Source organism: Topomyia yanbarensis, chromosome 3 (genome assembly GCF_030247195.1).
Source record: "Topomyia yanbarensis strain Yona2022 chromosome 3, ASM3024719v1, whole genome shotgun sequence".
Classification (NCBI taxonomy): Eukaryota; Metazoa; Arthropoda; class Insecta; order Diptera; family Culicidae; genus Topomyia; species Topomyia yanbarensis.
The window spans coordinates 113,938,663-113,964,896 of record NC_080672.1 but is presented as its reverse complement, the minus strand read 5'-3'; the positions used below and the strand labels follow the sequence as shown (position 1 = coordinate 113,964,896).

The 26,234-nt window shown below is 36.5% G+C and overlaps 2 protein-coding genes across 2 annotated transcripts in view; one reads left to right on the top strand and one right to left on the bottom strand.

Annotated features, from left to right (window-relative positions):
• Window positions 1-122: 122 nt before the first annotated feature.
• On the bottom strand, window positions 123-1,862 carry LOC131687150 (protein starmaker-like). The gene is made up of 2 exons (XM_058971201.1): window positions 1,492-1,862; window positions 123-1,122 (listed from the first exon to the last, which is right to left on the bottom strand). Exons 1-2 carry the CDS (start codon window positions 1,860-1,862, stop codon window positions 477-479), a joined length of 1,017 nt encoding a protein of 338 aa, XP_058827184.1. The 3' UTR covers window positions 123-476.
• Window positions 1,863-13,067: 11,205 nt separating this feature from the next.
• The window catches only part of LOC131692815 (uncharacterized), a 262,811-nt gene continuing 249,644 nt past the window's right edge, over window positions 13,068-26,234 (top strand). Inside the window, exons 1-5 of the mRNA XM_058980106.1 lie at window positions 13,068-13,245; window positions 13,304-13,481; window positions 13,551-13,756; window positions 13,919-14,049; window positions 14,149-14,495. Of these exons, the coding sequence (XP_058836089.1) occupies window positions 13,099-13,245; window positions 13,304-13,481; window positions 13,551-13,756; window positions 13,919-14,049; window positions 14,149-14,296 (810 nt within the window). The 5' untranslated portion in view covers window positions 13,068-13,098 and the 3' untranslated portion in view covers window positions 14,297-14,495. Of the gene's footprint in view, window positions 13,246-13,303; window positions 13,482-13,550; window positions 13,757-13,918; window positions 14,050-14,148 lie in introns of the transcript that reaches the window.

Here is a 26,234-nt window from a genome sequence, read left to right as displayed (position 1 = left end):
TAATCAAATGGATAGTCTTAGAATGCTTAAAATATATTTATCGCTAGGTGATCAATTTCTCATTTTTGCAAAGGAAACACTTTTTGCTTACTACGTGTGACTGCATGACCTACAATATTTTCAAACTTATTTCGGCTTTATCAAAAACTGCAATCGTTGTGCAATACTTTTTGTAAAAAGTCAACAAAAGTTTATTTTCAAAATCGCTTTGCGTCCAACATGATATAACTGTATCCTTAATTCCGAATTCTATCTTGACTACACTGTAGTACTAAAAAGCGAACATCTGATTTGATTCGATTCTCGAAGGTATAGTCGGGAATGGAGTGTGGATAATCCACAACATTACTTCTCCAACATTATGTCTCCTCAGTCCATTGTGAAATAGATATATTAATATAATTTATCTCAAAGGTTACTAATTTTTAAACACAACACTTAGTTTCCGTATTTTTTATTTCAGTTTTTTTCCTCTCTCACTGAGCATCATAGTCTGCTTCGCTCGCGTATTCGTACTGGCGCTTATCTTTTTCGTCGTAGTCGTCATTATCAAATCCAAAATATCGATCATCATTGGCCGCTTCATCAATTTCCTCTCGATCCACCTCCTCGTCATAGTCGTAGCTGTTGCCACCAGATCCTCCCTTCTTCTCGTTCCGCTCATCACTGCGCTCTTCGTTATGATCCTTGTCATCATCATTTTTGGAGAACGCATTACCATACCTAAAACTGTCGTAGTTATCCTCGTAATCTGATCGCTCCGATTCTCGCACACTGTCATCGTCATCCGACAAATCACGATCTTCCTGCTCTTCCTCCATATCCTCCTCACCCTCATTCTTGCTTTCGTCTATCTCGTTGATGGATTTTTCCTCCTTTGGCTGAATGACCACCGATTTGGGCGGTGGAGAATGACTGTTTCGCCAGTCGTAGCCTTTTTCGGTACTTTTGTGATCATCTTCGTGGTAGATCACTGTTTCGTAGCCGTTGTGATTTTTCTTGTGAGTTGTTTTCCCTGGCGACTCGAGCCTCGTTCCAAACTCAAGCATCATTGGCTTCTTTTTAGCCTTTGTTGGAGCGACACCGTAGGTTGTCTGCTTATTAGGATCCTTTTCGTCGTTACTGCAAAATGAAGCGAAAATATGTGTTTTTATTTTATGAAACAGAATGTCGAAAGAACGTTTCAAAAGAAGAAAAGGGTTTGAAATAGCGAGATTAAAAGTCTTCTCAAATTAAAAGGCCTGGATGCGTGGAACTATTCACTTTGTCTTTTACATCAACTTCTTCTTATAATCTTATTTTATAACGTACTAAGTTATCACGTAAAACTTGAACGAGTGCAATGGAGTTTACAACACTTTAAATTCCAGATGAAAAATTCATCACAGTTCAATCTTTAACGTTCTTCACAGGAACTCATTACTTCTGTACACAATCCTATGTTCCTACTAGGATCAGATAAACGTTCTGAATCACTATCACTTCACTAACCTTTGTTCTTCGTTCACATCATATGTTCGGCCACCGGAATCATGTTTGCGAACCGTCGGCGGTATCGGTTTATCGTTGTAATCCAGCTCATCGTCGGACTCCTCTCCATACCCGGATTGTTTCTCGTGTTCGTAATCATTACCATCCTTCTTGTGTGAACTTTCCGTATGATGGAAACCGCCCCTGCCTTCATCACTAGTTGACTTCACGTATCCGACTTCGCCGTCCTCCGTGCCACCCATCCAATCGTAAACGTACGGGCCCTGATAGGCACTTGATGTCACTCTAAGCACCGCCGGATGTGTTCGCGGAATGTACGGATTCGGATCGAATATGCCCGGAAACAGTTTGAGCCCGGAGGTCTGTCTCATTGTTAGACCCACACACAGCACAGTCACTTTCAGGAACCACATCATAAATTACTATCGACCCCCGACGATCTATCTGCGCGCTTACACCAACTTCAAGTGTCACTCGATTACAGGCGACAAGTCAATTTTATAACAAACCAATTGGAGGATTGCATCATACCTAAAATCAGTTTCATAGCGCCAGCAGCTGCCGGAGAGTAAGTTTTTAGAATCATTCAACCGAAACTTTCTGCGAGCGCGAAGAAAGTGCTTGCTGCTTGTAGGCAAATCGCGTCGCGCCAGGTGGATGGAGAAAGATGAAATTGTTCAGCATTAACTTAGCATGGCTTGGGAAATTTCAATCAGCGAGCTGCAATACCAATTGTTCACACAGCCCACAAACGCAGAGCTGATGGTGGATAAGCAATTTGAATAAATTGTGCTCGGACGATTGGCAAAGTCTGCGGTTTCCAATATATATAGCTACTTACTTTGTTGTCCCCCAATCGGATTCGATGCGGCCGGTAGCGTTACTAAAATGCCGAGTGAATTAATTTATAGAGGATGAAAAGTTTAGCTTCGTGCTGCTAAGTATAAACATCTCAAAGTGGAATGTGATAATGATTCGATGTAAGTGAAATTGAGTATAATGTTTGATTGGTTATTTGTTTACGTTAAATTGAGCAGCGGTCCACCTCGCTAGAGCTTTAGTATGAGGAGCAAAAAACACATACAAGTTGTAATGGTTGATTTGAGACAATATTATATCCCACAGTATTTTAACTACATAAAAATATTATTATTGTCTCTCATGTGTTTTAAGTTTTGAACTTCCTATTTTATTTTGGTTATTTTATTTTATTTTCCTAATAATAATTAAACTAAACCGCGAGTCTTACATAAATGATAAGATGTAAAACACAAGAAAAATTAAATATATTAACGTCATTTCATGCGCAGAGTTCCCGGATGTGAACGAATTTTTGTGATTATATATAAAAAGCGCTAGTAGATTGCTTTTGTAATGAGATCGCCGAAAAATATGTTGCCAGCTCATGAAGCCAGAGTTTTTTAATTTAACCCTCAAAAAAGTCCAACATGGCGATTTTACGAGTCTACCTTTTATTGCTAATAAATTTTATTTCCGCATCGTTCATAACACAATTTCACAGCCACAGAGAAATACTACAAGCTAGCAAATTAAGAAAAAAAAATATTTTCTTCAAAAATTTAAAAAATCATAGACATTTTTTTAGCTAAATGATACTACCATAAACAAAATAGTTTTTTCTCGTTTTCCTCAAATTTTCAACTGTGAACGTTGAATATATTCAACAGAATGGTTTCAAAATGCAAACAATATATTCATTGGCGGCTCCAGCTGGCTGACAAAGGAGGGGCACACCTTTCTGACAAAATATTGCTTACAGACTATTTAAAAAATAAATTGGGGAAACCGAGGAGATTCGAAACAGAGAGGAGAGTGACCATTACTAGCGAAACAGTACCATCAAGGATTCAACAATAATGCATTTGTTTTATTTATATCGTGCCCACAAACCCTCAAACAACGTTAAATTAGTGGTTGGGTATTTACGGTAAACACACTACAAAAAATGAGCAAAAGTAAATTTTCGTTATTTTCTTCAAATTGGTATAAATAGGATATAAGTGATGTTCGATCATGAAAATATCACTATTATGTAATCTAAGCCTTGACATTTATGAATTGTATGCGTTTCTTTCTATCTTTGCGATGCATAAATTGTAAATTATGGATCAAGCCTTATTTCTCGACCTAAGAGAGTTGAAACACCTTGTTTCAACTCTCCTTGATGAAGAACTTCTAGTCTTGTGGTAATATTATAATCACATTAACGTTCCCGAATAAATAATAATAATCAATATTCAGTTCTTTCCTGAATTGACAACAGTGATCAACGTTTTTAATTTATTAGATCTAAGTCATTCATAACCACCATTTATTCTAATTGTTTACTCCTATCAGCTTCTGAAGCTTGGAGCGAAGTGACTATAACTCAAAATGAAATGTTCTAGGGGAACTGGTTGGAAAATAATGCATAACTAAATATATGAAAAATGGATATCAAATTTCTTGATTTTACAGCTATAGTTAATTAGTGGTTAGATAAAATATCTTACTATTATTACTGTTGGGATAAGTGCAGAAATTCCTGCATTTGTTACCAAAATCTGACATTATTTTCAAAACAAGTGTCAGTTTATACGTCAAAATAATGATTAGAATGCATGTTATTTGAAGGAATTATCTTAGTGTGAACGAATAAAAATGACACAATTTTAATATTTGATGCTTTAGAAAACGTTTTGATAATATTTAAAATAATTGATTACTTGTTTCACCTCACATTCATTGTTGTTTCAACTTACCTCGGTATGAGGAGAGTTGAAGCAAAGAGAACACTGTTACAAAAATCAATATATTGATGCTTCATCGTTGATTTGTACCAGTTGTTCTGATGTAATTTAAGCAAAAGCAAAAACAGAAGTAAGAAATTTAAAAATAAGCAATCATCGAATGACAGTTTTTGTCGATTTATCTAACAAAAACAAAAAAAAAATTTCAGCCCTCCTCGGTCACTCCTACATTTAGAAGCGTAGACCCATTTCTCATTTCTTAACACGGTTAACATTTAGGGATTGACGACTGGTGAATCAAACACAATCCTTGAATGAAATCACTATTTTTTATTCGATACAGGTCATACGAAAAGAGTATAGTATTTCGTTTATTCGATACGGCTCATTGCGAAGTCTCAACGGAGCCGAGGGTCTTTTACATATTAACAAAATATAACTAAAAACAAAACCAAACGTTATTGAGTGTTCGTCGGATTTCGTGCGCGCTACTTTCTATAGCTTCTTTCGCGGCAAGGAAACACTTGTCTGGTCACCTGCTGCATCTTGAGAGATTATTTACTTTTCACTTATCATTCCCGTAAAGATGGGAAGTCCGCTTGCGAACGGTTCAGGATAATTGGTTCTTGAAATAGAAAAGTGAAAGGAGTTCCTTTTCAAAGCACAGTAGTACTTACTTACTTCGCTTAGAAACGAATTGGTCAGTTCCAGGTCGCCAAATTCAAGGGACCAATTTTTAGGCGAACAGATGACAATGAACTGACCCACAGTCCTACAAACTATCCTGCCCTCTTAATTCGGAACTGGACGAATCACGACATTCAAGAAGAATAGAACAATTCCTCTCACTCTCTATTTCTGTAATTTCATCATAAACAACTGGCCACCCTTCATCGAACCTGTGTAACAGTTCAGCTGGCAAACACTCAACGAGAATTTTCGCTCCGAAATTAGACTGCATTTGTCTTCCGGCCATACCAATCGGACTGTTTCGACAATCATTCGCTATATACAAATAATAATTTGCTAATTTGACCATCTCTAATCGGTAACGCCTAGTTCGGGCACACAATCAGATGTTTTTCGTTGCCTTTTCCACTTATAGGTCACTAAACCGGCACTGAAGGTGTTGGCTGTTGGTGTTGGGGTGCTTGATGCTGTGTTTTCAGTTGAACAGTTGCCACAAATTTGGTAACCTTATATGGCTAAGGTGATGGTAGTTGGATTGATTTGCCTTAGATGTGTCGGCAATCGGTTGTGGTGTATTCTCCTGACCATCTTCTGCGCAAGGTTTTCCAGTATGTGTCGTTTAATTACAGTTCTTGTACATAGGAATCTGCCCATCATGGATGCAGAGCCTAGTTTGTTCAATTATTGTTCCGTTGTGTTTGAATTGTATAGTCAAGAGGGAGTAGATCTTCCGACCCACATTCTCACCACAAGAACATCATTAGCCATATTCGGGAAACGTTTCAAATATCAGGTAAAACGGATTCTACATCTCATCGCCAAAGTATGACGTGTACTTGGATATATACGGGAATCTTAATTCCAATACTATAACTTCCAGTCACGTATTTTGAGTTGTTCTGTAAAACCAATATTTCTGCTTAGTCTTGTATTAGTAGCCTTTGCATTTCATTGATTTTGAGCAGGCTACCTTAATCAATGGAATGCAGATGCGCGAGAAATTAGAAAGTTTGAGCTCATCTCTGCATTTATTGTTTGTAAACAGTTTTGCTCGGTCTATTTATCTCACAGTTTTATACCAACATGGTGCCTTCATAGTCAACTCGGGATCTAGCAATAAAGTTAGATTAGATTATAAATGCACTGTGGCTCGAGTGATTAAAAAGTGCAAGGAAACTCTCACTACTGCTATCCATTCTCGTCAACTGTGGTTGAAGTTCATTCGGAAAATCAAACCTGATCTCAATATCTTGAATTATGGTTTGGTGAAAACCTGTACGACAAGGTACTGACTCGATGGATGTGTCTTCAGCGACGATGAAGTCTATGAGAATTTCAAGCAAATCGGAGCTCAAACTCTACAAGGCTTCTGCTCACGGAAAGGATCTTAGAAGATGCAAGTTTGTTTTCGTGGGTAAGTTCACGAAAAAAAAATGATTTGGCGAGGGATCTGTAAAATTTTTAAAGGTAATTATTCTAAATCCTCGTGATAGGTGGGTGTGAGCTCCCAAAACTCTGTATTTAAAACATTTTTTATTTGCCATTTTTTTAACATTTCGTTTTTGCCTTTCGCATATAGAAAGGATATGCAATCACTCTGAAAATTGTCAACCTAATACCGGCCCGGAGGGCCATGTGTCATATCCCATTCGACTCAGTTCGTCAAGATCAGCAACTGTCTGTATGTATGTGAATGTATATGGTGTATGTATGTGTTTATGTATGTGTGAATGTATTTTCTAATCTCACTCACTTTTCTCAGAGATCACTGAACCAAATCGCTTAAACTGATTTCAAATGAACGGTATAACGCTCTCATAAGCTACTATTGAATTTTTAGTTGATCCGACTTCCGGTTCCAGAGTTGCGGGTTTAAGAGTGCGATCACACAGAATTTTTTGCGTTTCTCATATAGAAAAACCTGATTTAATCCACCTAGTGGTGCAATTGTGCCATTCTCATTTGTCCAAACTACGATTCCATGGCTGGTTATGTTCAACACAACGGTGGAAATGAATATTACATATTCAGTACGATTTGCACATACATACAATGGATCGACAGCCACGATCTTGAGATGCTATATGTCGATACTGAAACGTCGCTTGAAACCAGCGTCGGATAAAGGAAGAGAATCCGGGGGGTCCGGACCCTGCCGAAAATTTTCAATTTGTTAAGAAATTTTAAACTAGTTTCAATTCTAAAGTAGCAATCCCTCATTGCATAATCCTACCTACGGCTGAATAAGTAAAAAAAATCGCGGCCGGGATTAGGTTGACGGTTTTTAGAGTGATTGCATAACCTTTCTATATGAGAAAGGCAAAAACGAATTAATTGTATCAGTTCCCATGAAATAATTTCTAATTATCTATGTTCCAACCTTAGATAGTTTATTGATTGAAAGAAGGGTAAAAAATACACGAATTTGAATGTGTCCCATGTCTCAATGATCTAGCCTGTAATGCGTAACATCTTGATAATGATAGCACGGTGCTACAAAATAAAAAAATGAATGTCCTTTTGAAGTGATCTGGTAAAGGTATATCTATTATTGAGTGTGCCATTTGACTCCCATTATTATCGGATAGATTTCTGAAGGCATTTTGATTCTCGCCAAGTTTTAGCTCTACGTTAGATATATCAAATAGAAATAATTTAACCAAAAGTTTTGTATGGTACCGAATATACCGGTACCTACTTTTTTTATTCCGTGTCAAGATTTCCGTATCAAAAGTGGTTCGGAAACAATACTTTGCGTATGGCTTGCACACATTCTTTTTGTTTTTATTACCAAATTTAATTAATTAGCTTTTACTTGGTTTAGTAAAGTATTACGAAAAAAAACTGATCACCTTGTTGATCACTTCTATAATATTGACATATTGAAGTAGGTAAATGCAAATATCTTTTTACCAAAACAGCTTCTGGTCGAATAGGGAGGGGAGGTCATGTGCTTCTCCCTGGAGCCGCCAGTGAATATATCTGCGATATATTTTCAATAAAATTTATTATTTTCCAGACTCCGGCATTTTAAATTCGGCGCGTACTTCGTTTTCATTAATTATTAAAATTATTAAAATTCTTCATATCATTATTAAAATTCTTCAGATGAAATTCCGAGGTAAACAAACAAAAAACAAAGTTTTTGGGGTCACATATAATACATATACGGTAACGGAAAGTTCTTTTCGCACGCTATCGAAAAATCTAGTCATTCGTGAAAAAGCTTTATACTCACCCTAAATCTCAAAAACATTGAAATTTAAAAATTTCACCTTGGATAATGAGCATATTTTCGCCCTACCTATATGAAGCTGTAGGTTAGAGCGGCGTCACCCATCTTTGTTCAACACATTGGCTCAAAGATGGGTGACTAAAATAAGCTATTTACTCTAATACGCTCGAAAGCTTAATATTGCTTAAAACGTGTACGAAACAGAATGTAATGCAACATAAGCATATTGGAGAATGTATTACACAGTACTTCAAGTGCAGAACTAGAGACAACGCCATATGTCTAATACAAAAGGAGAAAAAAAGATTCCTCCAACTAGCCCGAGACTCCCCTAAATATTATTAAATGATAAGGACATCTTTATTCGAATAGCAGTATTCGCCCATAGTTTTTAAAACATACTTTTTTCAGCTAAAATGGCACATAATAATAGTTTCCGTGCGATAAGTAATCACTAAAGACTGAATAGTTTTTCGCTCAGCTGCCCAACACCGCCTTTAGGCAGGCAAAGCACTTTACCAAAAAAGTTAAACTTCCCATTAACTCCACTAAACCAACTGACATCTACAGTGAAATACTATTAACAAGCTTTTCAAAAATATTTTTTTAGTTACTGAAATTTCCAAAAATAGTTAAAATAAATGTTAATGATCATTACCACTAAACACAAATTAGTTTTTTTATCACGTTTTTCTCTAATTTTCAACTATGAACTTCAATTGCCTTTGACAGAAAGCTACGAATAACAAAACACACGGTGTTCCTAAAACCGTTATTAACAAAAAATGACCATAAATTTGTCATACGGCATTCGAAAGATACAGTATCCAAGCATCTTCTCAGTGAATTTCAAAATGATCCATCGAGGGATTCGAGAGAAATTGCAATTTGAAGTTTTATGACACGTTTCATAAGGCTACCAGCAAACACCCACGGGTTTGGTCCTATCTCTACAAACAAAAAAAAAATTGTCTACTTATTTAGTACATGGTATTCGAAAGATATATTTCCTGCAAGTTTGAAAATATTTCATTGACGGAATCGAAATTTATAACGGGTATGGTATGTGGTGGTATGCGGCCATAGATGAATTTTTTACCCGACTTCAAGCGTGAATCCATGTTTGTCCATTGACTATTTAGATCGTTTATACGTGTCGCGGTTTTTAAAGGAAAACCTTACCATTTAATTACATAAATATAATGTACAAAAGGTGTTATTTATATGGTGCACTGAAAATATGAAAATAGGGTTGTCTACCAAACGTTAAATATAATGTGAAAACTAAAAAAATGAATTAATAAAGTTGGAATGTTTACTTCAAAAGGCCATATCTCAATGGTTTGTTGACCGATTCTAATTATTTTTTCATTATTGAACAGGTAAACGTTTCATTGTTAATTTACATTAAGAAGAATACAAAACAGAGTCATCTACATCAATAAATAGGCTATATAGTTGATCTCAACTATATGTATTATCATAATTTAGTAAATATTTTTGTTTTAAAAATAGCTGCCTATCCATTTTTATGTACTAGTTGATTGCAATTGCTGTATAAACATATGAATGCCAAATTCTCATGATAAGTTCAATTCGACAATAAAACTGACAATAGTTAGAGATATGAGCAGATGAACTTGTACTAATAACATCCCCTTTGACCAGTTTTAACATCTGTCAACCCAACCAGCGATTGTACAAAATTTTCAACAAAAACCTATCATAACATAAATTGATCTGAATCAGCATATACGTTCATATTTTTTTAAATTTATTATTTTATTTTTCCATTATTTGTAGTTTGCGTTCGTTGCATTCAACTAATGTATAGGTCATCGTTTTGAATACAAAGATATTCACTAAATAGTGATAATACATATAATTGAGGATAATTATGCTGTCTATTGTTTGAAGTAGGCAACTCCATTTTATATTCTTCTTAATGAAAATTAACGATGAAACGTCTACTTGTTCAATAATGAACAAATAATTAGAATTGGTCAACAAACCATTGAGATATGGCCTTTTGAAATAAACATTCCGACTTTTATCCATTTTTTTTTAATTTACACATTATATTTAACGTTTGGTAGACAACCCTATTTTCATATTTTTTCAGTGCACCATATAAATAACACCTTTTGTACATTATATTTATGTAATTAAATGGTAAGGTTTTCCTTTAAAAACCGCGACACGTATAAACGATCTAAATAGTCAATGGACAAACATGGATTCACGCTTGAAGTCTGGTAGAAAATTCATCTATGACCGCATACCACATCCAAACCGTTATAAATTTCGATTCCGTCAATGAAATATTTTCAAACTTGCAGGAGATATACTTGATTAGTATATCTTTCGAATGCCATGAACTAAATAAGTAAACAAAACAAATTTTGTTTATAGAGATAGGACCAAACCCGTGGGTGTTTGCTGGTAGGCTTATGAAACGTGTCATAAAACTTCAAATTGCTATTTCTCTCGAATACCTCGATGGATCATTTTGAAATTCACTGAGAAGATACTTGGATACTGTATCTTTCGAATGCCGTATGACAAATTTATGGTCATTTTTTTGTTAATAACGGTTTTAGGAACACCGTGTAACAATGTGTGTATGAAAGGTGCGAGCGTTGGGAAGAAATGTTAGTGCGGATGACAACATACAATCATGTTTAAGTAATTTTATTTAGATTTTCATAGAGACGGTGGTGGGAGCTAGAGGTTTGGTTTTTGAAAAATAGTTTATTGATTATTGAGTAAATTTCCAAAATGTTTCCGGAATATAATTCTTTGATTCGTGTAGATATTTTTTATCACACCTCGATACACAAAATCGGTTTAGTTTTACCCCTAAGACACCACTAAAGCAATACTCTGTATGTGACGGTCTCATTTTTAGTTATCGGAAGTTGGCGAGTTGGGACTAACAATATAAAATGTTTAATATCTCCACCTCTCCGGAACTGTTTTTGACGGTCTATAGCTTGTAAGAGAAGTATTTTTATGAGATTTCTAATTATATGGCTGCGACGATATTTATTTGTAAGTTATATGCTTGAAAAATGTTTTGGTTAAACGAAATCAACCCATATCTCAAAAAATAAACAACATATCCAAAAACAAAAATAAAAAAATGTCAAATTGTCACGTTAGGCCTTTCATTTGAAACTAGTTTCATGGAGATCGGCTCAGCCATTGCTGAGATAATTACATGACATGTGTGTGCATACATACGTACACTAGGGTGGGACAAAAATTAGATTCCAGCTCCGAGTAACATTTTAGGTACCATTTGGGTCCGAGAACAACTATGCAAATTCTTAGCTCGATTCCTGAAACTATATTTTGCGCCCACTGTTTAAAGTTTACATGGGACTTTGTATGGGAAATTTAACACAAAAAAATTGCTCCAGGGGTCGCCTATTACTTCCTAAAAATAAATCATTATGTGGCTTTTATAGGAAATTTAACAAAGAAACAAAGTCTTGAAAACCACGAAACGATCTGACGCTTGAGGAAAAATTTATTGTGCAGAAACCGATTGATGCTCTGACGTTTGATAAAATATTCATTTTTTCTAGCACCACTGCTGTTGGTTGTCCAATTATATGCAATTTTGTTTTAATCTTCTCTTAATGTGTCTAAATCATTTATTTATACAGTTTGGCCACTTCGCAAGAGCTTCGAGGGTTAAATTGAGACTTCTTTTGAACATAATAAGAGAAAGTTAAAATTTTTGTATATAATTCGACTGTCAGTAACAGTGATGCTATGAAAAGTGAAATTTTCATCAATATTCAGTGCATCAATCGGTTTTCGCTTAATAACTTTTTCCACAAGCATCAGATCGTTTTGCGGTCTTAATAAGACTCTCATGTTTGGAAATAACGTTAATGTGGTTCAAATATTACAACAAAATATGTATTGTACATTTTATAAAAAATATAATGTCCAACCAAAGATAAACTCAAGATTACTAGGTCCCATAGAAACCATTAACAAAAGATGGATCAGTAACCGTGAACCGCTGAACTCAATAATAGTAAGCATTTGCTAAATCAAAGCTGCAAACAATCTTATTATTAAAGAAACATGTTGTCTAAATCGACGAGTAAAATATTGTTCAGTTATGTTTACTACAAAAGACCTATTTCTAAAACACTGATGGCCAGAATTAATAATGTGAGCTCGTCCGTTTCTAACAGTTCGTATCCCGAGCAATTTCCCTAACTCCACAAAAAAAAATAGAAAATTCATAGAGTTCACCACCCGCTTAATTCCTCCACACAATCTAATACAACGGCTTGGTACTTCGTTGAAGAATCTGACGCAAAATATATCAGTCACTTAGTAGACTAATTTATTAATTAATCATCAATAGCAGCAATTTAACTTAGGCACATCAACTAATTCCCGAACTATGAAAAGCCCAGTTTGTTATATTTATGGATACGCCGCAAAGATCGACGTTGTGTTCTTTTTCGCACAGCTTCGCTTCAGTTTGGTATTGATCTGTCATTCTGACAGTGAACCGAGTTTCTCGAGGGGTCGCATTTAGATGGTACATGGAAAACCTTTGACCACTCTATCTTGAGTTTATATTTGGTCCAACAACAATGTTCAAGGAGACAAATGAATATTGCTAGGTATATAACAATCACTATTTTTCCCGCGCTTTTTTTTAATTTTTATTCAATCTCCACCCACATCCAGTTTTATTTACGATTAAATTAAATTTACAAGTGATCCCACTTGTCAATGTGGAGTGCACTTTCCAGAGCACTGAATTCAAAAAAATCCCCATTAATGGTCTATTGCTCTGAACAAGAACAAAAACAATCATTCGAGTTACAAAACGAAGCATGTCATGCAATCGGTTGGATAAACAAACTTCTTGAGTAACAACGTCAACCTATATCCGTAATGTTTCGAATGCTGAAAATTTCACGTGATAATCTATCCTTTGTGAGTGATCTGAAGAAGAATTGCCTCGATTTGTTGCAGTTGGACACCGTTGGGAAGTCCAACCAATGGCTCATCAAGCACCGCAGAGGAATGAATTCTGCAATTGTAGGTTTTTGCAGTACTATCAAACGTCAGTTTATCTCATATTTCCAATTACATAAAGCAGTCCATTCCAAGGCCTTTCAGTATTCGTTTGGCAAAGTCCCAAGATGAACCACATATCATGCATTTCCTTAGAGAGCATCTGTACGACGAGGAGCCGCTGTTGAAGAGTTTAAACATAACCAAATCAATGGCGAGTCCCTGCTTAGAGACGTATTTGAACGATCATTTGAAAGATGGTAATTTATCTATAAATCAATCGATCCTGTATAATACATCCTGAATAATTTGATTTTTATCCCGAAAAGGTTTCAGTCTAATTGCGGTCGAGCCCGACAACAGAATCGTAGGAATATCGCTGAACCAACGCAACTGCGAATGGGATGGTGACAGGCTTCGAGAGCGAGCTGAAAAAGTTCAGTGTGATCCGCTCAGAAAATTGTTCTACATTTGGTCAATAGTAGCCAAAGAACCGCGACTCCATAATAAATATCATACAAGTTGCATCTTCGAGGTAAGTTTCATTTGGTTTCAATACATTCGTTCCTACCTGTAAAAGCTCATGCGCAGAAGCATTTCGGAAATCGGTTCCACTATTCACCACTGCCAGTGAGTGGCGTTGTAGGCCGAACTTACACAAGACAAACCGTTCGTTTTCCGCTTTTCTTTCCCACAGATTGCCATACTCGCCACGGCACGCGAAGCCCAACGCAGAGGTATTGGATATCAATTAACGGTTCAGTCGCTGCGCTTGGCACGTGATTTAGGGTTCGACGTAGCACGCATGGATTGCACCAGCGAGTACAGGTAAGGATCAGTTGACTGTCGTTGGGTAGATAACATCAGTGTTTGTTTCGTTTACACGGTTTTCTCCCTTCCTCCCCTACATGGGATATTATCGAGCAGTTCCAGATTAGCGCAAAAAGCCGGCATGGAGTGTACGTGGTCTGTTCCGTATAAGCATCTGGTAGATAGCGCTAAAAAGCCGGTGGTAACTCCGGAAGGGCCCCACAGCCATATTCGGGTTCATGCAATACAACTGAGGAAGGCTTAGGTGTTTCCAATGGCGATGGTAGGTAGCAGCAATTACGCTCGTATTTATTGAATAAATTATTCTAATCGAATCATGATTCTTTTAAGTGGGTTTAATGATATGGGCTATATTGGAATGGATTATTTGGCGTGATGACTTTAATTAAACAATCCGACAGTGATCTTTTTTGTTCTAAACAGTTTATATGCAGCTTGAACGCGATATGTTGGTAACAGAGTTTGTTGTGCTGATAGTTAACCGCAATCTGTCAAACGCTAGGGAAAGGTGAGAATGTAGAAATTATTTAAGAATACGTAAGTTTTATTCGGGCACTATTCAGTTAGTAGTTTTAACCTGAAACAAAAAAGTAGAATATTTTCTTATTCAGAAAGATTTTACTCACATGATAGACTACTATGGCGAGTGTAAGTTAAAATTTTAGGTAGGGTTACTGCGCCCCAATTCATCTTAGCTCCTCTATTCATCCCACCCATTTGAATGCATTAGTTAGAGCAGTCTCTGCTATCTCTATTCAACGCATTAGCTCAAATGGTAGGATGAATAAGGATACGTTGTATTCGACTTTTCGCTTCGCTCAAACGCGAGCATTTTACATTTTCCAGGCAACATGTTTAACTGCACTGCTTATTAGGAACTAAGCAAAGACGAAGATACCTATTTAAGAGATGAATAAAGGCTCGTCTACCCTATTTTAGTCATTTTTGAACTAAAGATCTCGATTCTCGGTCTTTTCTAGCAATAAATGCGTTAATAACATTATGATATGAGAATTTTAAATAAATTTTTTAGTCAAGTCTGTGCACAATTAACTTCTCGTGTTTTATTTGTATACAAAGGTTTTATAGTTTTTTTATTGTTATCGTGCACGTAGTTGTGAAAAACTTAGTTTTTATGATATGGGTTTAAAGTTTTTAGAAGGATAAAATAAAATTACAAAAACTTACAGGCATGATATGTTAATCAACTATACTTTAAAAAAATATTCTCAGATAATAGGGTGGGTGCTCTTATAGTTAAGGTGTACCAATAGTTGCAGTAGTGGGTTATACGCATAACTAAGATACCAACCATCAACAAATATTTTTTTATCGATTCATGGCACTAAAATTATGCGACAATAAAACTGTTATCTTTGAAATTTGCTCAAATAGTTAATGAAAAAATGATTTTCTTTGAATTTTGAGCTCCCTTGCACCTATAGTTTAGAGATGGTCGGGTTCGGGTTTTTGGACCCGAAACCCGGACCCGACCCGAACCCGACGGGTTTCGGGTCTGGTTCGGGTTTTGTAAATTTAAGCTTCTCGGGTTCGGGTCGGGTTCCGGGTTTTCAAATTAGAAATTCTCGGGTTCGGGTCGGGTCCCAATTTTTAAATTTTGGACTTTCGGGCTCGGGTCGGGTTCGGGTTTTTCAAATTACAAATTATCGGGGTCGGGTCGGGTTCGGATTTTGAACAAAAACAACCGATCCATTTCATTGCATTGTTTGCGTCTATACACAAAACGCAGTCTTTTTTGTAGTAGTGAATTATATGTACTTCGTAATACGAATGAATGACACATATAACCGTACCAAATGTTAGCACCTCTGAATCGCTAGAATTCGTCGTATTTTCTGGTGCTCAAATATTGTATTTTTTCATTCTTGCATAAAATTCCGTCTCTTCAGACTCGCAAACTGTCTGAATTATTTAATTTTTAAACGAACATTCATGAGAGAGCATTCAACAATACGTGTTTCACATCAAAAATCTCTTTGCGATTTATTTTTCATGATAATTAGTAGTAAACCAAGTCAACAGGAATTTATCGGAAAATATCGGTTCAACTTTCTATAATGGAATATAAATTTCGACAGTTACTTTAAAACCGATACTTAGGCCGCGGCGATTTTTTCTCTACGTAAACGATTTTGTGGGGTATATTCGTACCCCAGAACTAAAATCGCTCTAGTATGTCTAATTTTTATTAAATTTATAATTAAATTGGATAGTTTTATTCTAAATCATTCGTAAAGTAACCTGTTTTGTTTTGACTATTTAATTAAGATACCGGTCCAAACGCATTTTCTAGTTACTTTGCTCTAGTACTTTGTTATACTAAATAACAGATACTATTATTCGGCAGAGTTGGAACTTATACAATTTTACACAACTTTCTCGCTTACTATGTATCGATATTTTGCTTTTAAAAAAAAGATATAATTTTTTTTTGAATTATGTACAAATGACAAAACACTAACGCAAACTGTTTTGTGGGATACATTTGTACCCCAAACAAATTTTAAGCGAGCACTGTTAAATTGGTCAAATGAAACAAATAGGTTGTACCTGTCTTCACGGAAGTTTAATAATCAAATTGGTTTATGATAAATATTGCTTGAAAATAAAATAAACTGTAACGGAAAAATCAGGATTTGAACTCATAAATTTGGTGGTACTTTGGTGTCATTATGGCGGCTCAAATTTAAAAAGGGCACTTTTTTTAAAAGCACATAGTTTAGGCCAAATTTATTTTCTAGAGACTGTCTTTGTTCCATCAGACCTAAACCTAGCTTCACTTCCGCCAGGTTTCGTTGTTCATGACACTCATAGGGTGATGGGATAATAGCACCACTATCAAATCAGTGGTACTTCATATATGTAAGCACTTTCTGTCAGATTGTTCCCGAGCTGAGCTGTTGCATGATCTGGATTCCTTCATGAAAATACATGAATTTCCACAAACTTAACGAATTGATCGAAAAAATTTTGTGTGTTCTGTTGAAGCCATTAACGATACAGGTTTAACCGTTCCAACCAGTAACGTGGGTGACGTCATGTAAACTGTCAAATACGAATTGCTAATTGCCATAGCTTAATTTCATACATGTAATAAATTATACGAAACTGCCTTGCAGGAATGGTTTCTGATAAAAAATCAGAAATTTTGGTTAAGTACGACGGCAAAAGTTGATGGAAACTGTGACCATTAAGCTTTCTGTTTCCCCATGAGTAAGCCGCCGATTTAACTTAATTTCCGGTTAAGATATCAACGATTTATATGTTTCTCAGAACGTTACAAATTTGATGTTCAATGATAGTAAATATAAATGCGGATTCTACTCGGCAGTGATTTGTTTTGTCATATGCAGATATAACTCAATGCGTATGGTGCTACTTCAGATTCGAGTGTTTATACTATTCTTAGTTGATTCAAGGGTCCATCTCGGGTGCGTAGAACTAAAAAGCTTCGAGATCTTTGGTTGATTCTCCGTATTAGCAAGTTGGATTTGGATCGGGCTTCTCATATTTTAAATTTTCGGGTTCGGGTATTCAAATTTCAAAATTCTCGGGTCGGGTCGGGTTCGTGTTTCACAAAATTTACATTCTCGGGTACGGGTCGGGTTCGGGTTTTTAAGTTTTAAAATGTTCGGGCTCGGGTCGGGTTCGGGTTTTTCAAATTTTATAATTTCGGGCTAGGGTCGGGTTCGGATTTTTAAATTTTCATGCGCTCGGGTTCGGGTTCGAAAAAATTGAAACCCGACCATCTCTACTATAGTTGTTCTAATGTACCTATAGTTACAAGTCCCATAAGCAATCAATGGGATTTGCAACAATATGAACCGAAATTAGCGATTGCTCCACTGTTGGTACATGTGTTTCTATAGTGGTACAAGCGGTTTTGTGTACATCAATTGGTTAACAAACCATCTTTATATTTTTTCTATGAAGTAGGGATTGAAAGCTTTCATTTAATGTATTAACATTGCCCATAGGTCTATTCGATTTTGAAGTAGAATACTTCTAACGTTTCAATATGGGGTCCCGCTTCAAAAATTTCAGTTGAGAAATTTTCCCAGACTTGAAATGCGAATATCTTCCGTTCTACGGGACGAAATCGCAATATTTTTGCACTATCTGATCGGAAATTTGTGCACGTATTTCGTATTAAATTTCGGAATTAGTGCGACTACTATAAATAAACCAAAACAAGGATTTTTAGAAAATCCTTCGGAAACAGCGAGGAAAATGCGCAATTTGCCAGCATATCCCACGCAGAGCCGTCAAAAAGGAGCATGTAAGCGTTTCATTACATACGGGAATGTTATATATACAGGTCACGCGAGCTTGTTTTGTATCAGTGGGTGCTCGCTTACCACACGAGCAACATGCTCGTCCGGACGGTACAATGAGCGGTATCATGTTTGCGTTCCCTACCAAGCGTCATCGCAAGGTTCTTCGTGATAAAATCCAGGGAATCGCCAAATCTGCCATTCGGCGTCTGGCTCGTCGTGGTAATGTAAAATGCATTTCCGATTTAATCTACGAATGCTGATGGTGTGCAGGAAAATGTCATCCGAGATGCCGTGACCTATACTGAACACGCCAAGTGCAAAATCTCAATGAATGTCGTCTATACTCTGTAGCGGCAGGGACGCACATTGTATGGTAGAACTCACTTGTATCATTATAAAAAAGGTCCTTTTTAGGGCCACCAAACTCATTTCAAAGAATAAGTTTGCATTTTCTGTTTCATGGACTGTTTCTCCCTGGGGAGCAATTTGGGTTAAACCCTAAATTATGATTTATTTCAGTACGCAAATTGCAAATATGGTCAGAAACAAACTGGAGTGAAGTGGAAAACATTTTTACTAGGCGCATTCAAAAAAGGTTTCAATTCTCAAACATTTTACCAAGGTGCCGTATTACATTACTCTCTTTACCCTGAGTGTTCGATAACCTCCGTATTGGAAACACAATTTCAATTTTGTTCTTTATCAAAAATATGTGGTCGACCAACGAAGGGGTGGAGCTTCGAAGAACACATATTGAGGACAACACAAAAAAGGACGAGCTTACATTGTGCTGTAGTCAGGTATAAAAACTCAGCATGCTGTTGCCAGGGTTGCCACATTGAAATCTGTATTTTTTCGAGAAAAAATCTGGAAATCTGCATCGCGGGAGAAAAATTCTGTATCGAAAATCTGTATTCGAAAATTAACTAGAAGCTTCCCAAAAAATAACATTTTCACAATGAAAAATTAGTTAATCTTTGTCTGAAGAACAAATGATATCAAAATTTGGCACTTTTGTTCCACGGCTTAGTAGTTTCTTAAGATCTGAACTATATAGGGTGCCTTTTAAGTGTAATCCGAACTTCTGATATGCTGGGTACTACATATCTACACTGAAAATCTGTAAAATCTGTATTTTAGCCAAAAATCTGTAATCTGTACATACAGAATCTTGGTCGTAAATTATCGAGAAAAATCTGTAAAGTACAGAATAATCTGTATATGTGGTAACCCTGGCTGTTGCTCACGCTCAGTTCGTTTCCAGCATCGGCATGCAGCAGTTCGTTTGCAGCATCTCCCGCGAAATTCAAACCGCCGTCCGTTTGCTGCGGTCAGAAGAGTTGGCCAAGCACGCCGTCTCAGATGGCACCAAAACTGTTACCAAATACACCAGCTCCAAGTAAATTCCGAACACTGCCCAAACAAATGGCCCTTTTCAGGGCCATCAATTTATCGACAAAGAATGAAATTGAAGTTTTGTTATTACAAGCATCAGAAAGTGGCTTGTCAAGAGCGTTGAATGGTAAGTGAGCCACTTGTGAACAATATCGTCGCTTTCAAGTAGAATGGCACAGGTTAGTGTAATGATTCAATTTACAAAAATCGAACGTTTTCTAACGTTTCGATATAGGTGCACCGTTTCAAAATTTTCGGCCAGAATGTTGCCTGTTTTTTTCTAAAAGTGAAAATCTGCTGTTGTACTGAATGAAAACCTTCGATTTTTGCGCTGATTGGAAATAGTTGTGACTAGTTGTGTAGAATGTAAAATTACTGAAAATAACAGATTTTGTGAAAGCAGTGGTTGGTCCGTACAATTCGATTCCAAGCGAGCCAGACTAGTTTTCGTTGGAAGGTCCATCTCTGACAATAGAAATAAACTTTTATTTTGAATTCAACTGCAACTTCCTTGAAAACAGCACAGCTAAAAAACTTTTGGGAAAAACGCGCAAACCTAAATTTTCCACTATAATAAAAACTAGTGCCCCCGCCGCACAGCATCATCAAGATAGATAGTAATTCAAGCCGGGAGGAAAGGGGGAGGGAGGTTGTAAGGCAATGGAAAATTTCATTTATAATAATAATACTTTATAATTGGCTGGTCCTGAAAAGAACTTGTTGGTTTGTGGTTCATTTTGGGTCACAATTTAGGCCCGCTCGATTTCTGATAGCTGTAAATTTTTCGCAGGGCGACAGTTTCTGTTCGGTAGCGATGAGGCTTCTAAATGCCAACCGTGACTGGGGCACTTTTACACGGCCTTCGTTGCCAACTGCTTGCGGGGAGCCTTTCCGCCGGTGGACTTACGAGCGGTTTGTTTGGTACAGGCCATGTAGCGAAAAATGCTGATCTGCTACTTCTCTGATGCTGGTAGTAGGACGACGGTCAAATGCTCGTTTTCGTGCCTTCATTCATAAAAGTTCAACAATATTTTCAAAGAATGTTGCAAATTGTCAACTTGATAATTCCAAACATACTCCAAATAAACTATGAATGTGCTAAAGTCGACAAAATCGCATAGAAATTGCTTATTCCAGAGGAGAATTTACCGGTCTAAAGTGTATTCTACTTCACTCCGGTTATGTCTCTGACATTACCCACCCATCTTTTTTAGCAAAAGTTTTCCTTAAGTATGCGGCTATTGGTATATCCACCATAACTCTAACGATATAAGCAAAGCAAAAAAAATCGATTTTTTGAAATTGACTAATGAGAAGACCTCCTAAATTACACTTGCAGCAATGCGATGTCCAACGGATGTATTCTACTGCTACTTCCTCCGCAGCGAAAAAATTCACTCACAAGAAAAGAGGTGATGGCATTCCGCATCTTGATTCGCATGTCTCGATTCGAAACTTTGTGAAGTCGTTTCAACTAAATTGCGGCATTACGTATTGCATTCGATCAAGCGTTCGGGCTTGTTAAATTGCGGTAGAAGATTTTGACCGTACGTGTACCTGCTGTCCTAGTGCGAACTGTTAAGTAATAGTATACACTGAGAGAATATATTCGTAAATCTGCTATCAATAAGTTTCGTAGAATATAATAAATAATTCGTAGTTGTATGAAAACGATTTTATTTTTATTACGATTTTTTCGTAAAAACCGCGTAATGGCAGTCGTAGGCTTATTACGAATCGGTTTTATTATTCAAACGAATTGTATGACGAAATATCGGTTTAGTTATATTTCTCCTTTACTTTAAGGTTGCACAGAGAATGCGTAAAATTCGCAAACGAAAAAAGCAGTTTTTTTCCACACCGTATGTCAGATCTTCATAAAAATCAATCAGCGTATGTAGAATGTTGTTACTGTACTGCTGATTGATTTTTATGCAGATCTGACATACGGTGTGGAAAAAACTGCTTTTTTCGTTTGCGAATTTTACGCATTCTCTGTGCAACCTTAATGACGTCAATCTTACATTACAAGGACCCTGCCTTTCTTTCGCTGAAGAAATGAAAATTTATCGACAAATACGGGATAAAACCGATGCCAAGCCTCTTCAGAAAGAACTGGGGAGTTTTAGTATGCAGGGCCGTCTTAAGACCACTCGGGACACCTGGGCACTATTGAACTATGAGACCCCATCATTGTACAGATGTAAATAGATGTATATTAGCATGGTGTTTCACGACACTCTAAAACTTCAAAATTTGAACCAAGTAGGCCCACAAAGCATCAATATAAATGGAGAAAATACATATTTATAGATTCCATCGTCAGGTGGCATTATACACGCAAGATGGTCTGATTTGATCAGAAAATTTATTAGCAAGTGATTCTATCATGCGCAGCATTTCCAAAAACAGGCAAAATGCCGGGCACTCTAAGGTAAAGCGAATAGCGTTAAAAACGATAAAGTAGAATATGGTAGAGATGAATCGTGTTTCTATCTAAGAATTCAAAAAAGAGACATATTGTAAAGGCCGTTGGAAAGATAAAAGAAGCCGGCGCTAATCTATTCCGACGATAAGTTAGTGTCGGTTTCTGATGAGGCGAAGCCGAAACGCAACTGTGTATGAAATAAGAATTTGTGCCCTCAAGTGCGAAGACTGGTTTTATCAACAAATTTTCACCCTAGTGAGAAGTTTTGGTTTTTACCAAATTTTCCTTCTTAGGGTGAAATATAGCATATATAAAAGGATATTTGAAGGTTAGAAATCAAGAAATATTGTGCGACGTTTCTCTAAATAGCAGTTGCCCAATATAGCAGTAATCTAACACAATTAATAAGTGGAAATCTGACCTTCATAGTTGCATGACGTTGTTTGAGAATGAAGAGTGCTTTAGCCAAGGGGGGATGCTGAAGTATGACGAGTTTACCGTTCACCATTTGAACGTTGACTTGATCAGTAAAGAAATTCTTTGTATTCCGCGATGAGGTTAAGTGGCTTTTGTAAACAAAGCGCTAATTTGTTTATTTATTGGGTATTTTTAATAGTATGGTTTTCACATGATCAATCTGGACATTTTAACATCGAAACTATAGTTGTCAAACGTCGTATATGGGCGAACGTTGATATTTTAGGAGATTAAGTAAAGTAAAGCATTACACATTCTAATTCTCGCAATGCTGACAAAATAAAATAAGAAGTATTTGTTGTTAATTTTTTTATTGAATTTTTTGTTATTTTTTTCGGAGTTCTTCTCTTTTCATAGATCTAAAGCTAACGAATGCCTAATCTATAAGAAATGATGTGTTTTGCTTCGAAATGAACTAACTGAAATTTGAAATGCATTTTCCAAGAAATAATAGTCAAGTACACCATGTTAGGTCCAAAAATGCAAACAATAAATTTGAACGTTAAGACAACTAGTTTTAGTTTTGAAACTAGGAGAGTTAAAATAGTACGCGTAACATTGTCCCGTTTAGATTTGTTTAGAACTTTTTGATTGTGAGCAATGCAACATTTCTGATGTGATGAAACTGATCAGAGTCGCTATCCTCCTTCCGACAACTTCGAAACAAGCCACATATTTTCTTCTATTGAAATTCCCACTTCGTCGAGCCTTGCCGCCTTTGAAATGAATCGATATAATACTGATTCTAAGTGCACATATCGCCTTGAGGTTTATTCATGTTCCATTTTCGCTTAGGAATAAAAATAAGGGCTCTTTGCAATATCCCTTCGTGTACGATTTTTTTGTAGAGGCAGTTTTTTTGTTAAATAATTCAATAGACGTCTTGTATACTAGTTTATAATGACCGGCTTGAGAATACGTAACTAAAAGCTAACTAAATGATACAGTTAACAAATAGACCCGACTGCTGTTTACTACAGCGTGTCTAGGTTTAATTCAAGCTATCCTCCGTAAGGGAAGTGGCTCACATTTTATTGCGTTTCTCGTTTGACCGTAAACTGAGATTTTAAATTTAACCTATATAAACTACATTGGTAAATTTAAATAATTTTATTTCAGGATCATAAGGTTTTTATTATGACGAAAAAATATTATTATTGCTGACCAAAAGAATGGGGTCGCTTCTGTTGAGTATGATAAGAAGTTCTATAATGCTTGAAAATTGACCTCTTTTAGGCCAAAAACAACATTATTAGTGTGGTACCAGTTTGAGGGGGTCCAGGCATAGTGGAAGAGTTGAGTTGAGGGGTTTAATTTTGTGGATTTGTTCGTTGACGGTCCCAAATGTAAAAATGATAAAAATCAAATCAATTGTTAACATCCGCAAAACGCTTGCCAGATAGAGATTTGTTGGCCATCGGGTTCTGTTAGTCGCTACGACTTAGTCCCTTAGAACTTTCTATACTTCCTTGGTTTTGCTCAAAATGAACTGAAATGATTGTGCAACGATTGAATTGGTTCAATATTATTCTGATGTTGCTGTGATGCGTTTCCTGTCGCTAGTATCATTCTGCTTGGTTGTCTGATGCTTTTTGATGATTTCATTACATGGTATACGAATCAATGTGCGATTTCGAACTGCTTTGCTACCGATTCATTGATATGATGCGTTAGGCTATTGATAAAGCAATGCCAGTGTCGATTTTATAAAGTAAACCACTTTTAATTTTTCCGCAGTGCGGGGCCCTCAAAACCCTGGGGCTCCTGGACCAGGCTCAGTGTGCCTATGCTGAGAGACGGTACTGTTAGTACGTGGTTTGTTTGTTACGTGAAGAATTTGTCCAACAATACGTTCACCCTATTATTTCAGGGCCACTTTTTTATTCAAACGCTCTGCATCGATTTTTCTCCAAATTTGGAAACCCTGGCGAGTTTTATTAATTTGTGTTGGCAGTTGTAATGAAAAAAGTGTTGTCATACGCTTATACTACCTATGATCGCATATTTGTCCAATTTTCTATGGGATTTCTTATCTTTATCTGGTATGCGATCATGGGCAGTATTCGCTCACCAAGAAAATATGCGGTTTACAAAAAAATGCTTTATTCAAGTTATTGTCAAGCAATAATCAACACTATATTTGGTAGTTAATTTTTGAATACATTCATTCCTTTCGGCATTTAATCATTAAGATTTTCTATATTTGTTACTCTGAAGTTGTGCTATAATAATTGAATTACTTTCTTGAATTCTGCAACTGATGAATACTGCTTCACGTTGCCATACACATCGCGAACCAAACAGTTTCATTCAAGTTAAAGTTCTGAGAAATCGGTGTTTGAATGAACTGAAAGAAATTATTACTTGAATAAAGCAATTTTTTGGGAAATGCGTAACGTAAACTGCCAGAACAAGCGAACAAAACACACCAGGGTTTCCAATCTTCAGAACCAGGGTGACATTACGCTTTAAAACAAGCTCAGAAGGTTATAATATGATGGAACAAAACACACTATTATTTCCACGGCACCCTGAAAATTTGGTTCGATGTGTATTAAGAGGCCGTATCCAGCCAAGAATTGAGTACGTTGGAGGAGACTGAAAACAGGAATCCCTAAGTGAAGATATAGTGCTTCGGAATTGATGGCTGGAGGGTCTTAAATATGCTAGTCGGGCAAGGAGTATTTTGGGTTTTGCCCTTACTGTGTTGAGCTGATCTCTGACACAGTGGACCGTTATTTTCTTCGCAAATCATGGGAGTTATCGTGTCCCATTTAAACCTGATATGGCTCGTTACAAGCGTTTACATCCCAACTTGCTTGGTGTCCTCTAGTTGCGAAATGTAATGCATAATATTCTGATTAACAATGGTTAGAAAAGTACAAATCAATCTCCAGCATAAATGCACAGCAACTATGAATCTTTCTATACATCATTTCTAGAATATTTTATTATACAGCAAGGTAAAGCTTCAAGAACCGTACGGCCATAAAGAAAACTTCTATGTGAGAAAACTACTTAACACAGTCTCCTATTTTTGCACAAGACAGGCATGTTGTCCACGTGAAATGCATCGTGCATGCATTCTTGCAAATAAAGTTATTGGTGCGTGCCTCATATCGCAGCTCACAACTCGCGATATCTGTGCTATCACAGACACTCTGACTGTCGGTAATATAGACCAAAAGTATACACATTGTTCAGTATATCTACCGCATAACGAGTCATCTCTTCTAATGATTTGAAAAGCGTTGTATCATAGTGGAGACCCGGATAACGTTATGGATACAACAAACTCGTTCATAGTAGCATCCTACAAAGAAGTTTGTACGCTTCGTACTCGTGTGGAGGGATGAGCTTTCAAGAATGAAGAAAGATATGAAAAGAGTTTGGAACCGGCGTCAGCGTGATGATTCCAGGGCTTTCATCGTAGTGTATAAAGAAATGTCTCAGATCTGCAGAGCGGCTTGGCTGGCAAAACCTATGCACTAATGTCCCCAGTCTAAACAAGGTAAGCAGGTTAAATGAAACTCTCGCAAAATCAAAAGATTTTCAAATGAAGTCTTTAAAAACGGACAAATCAC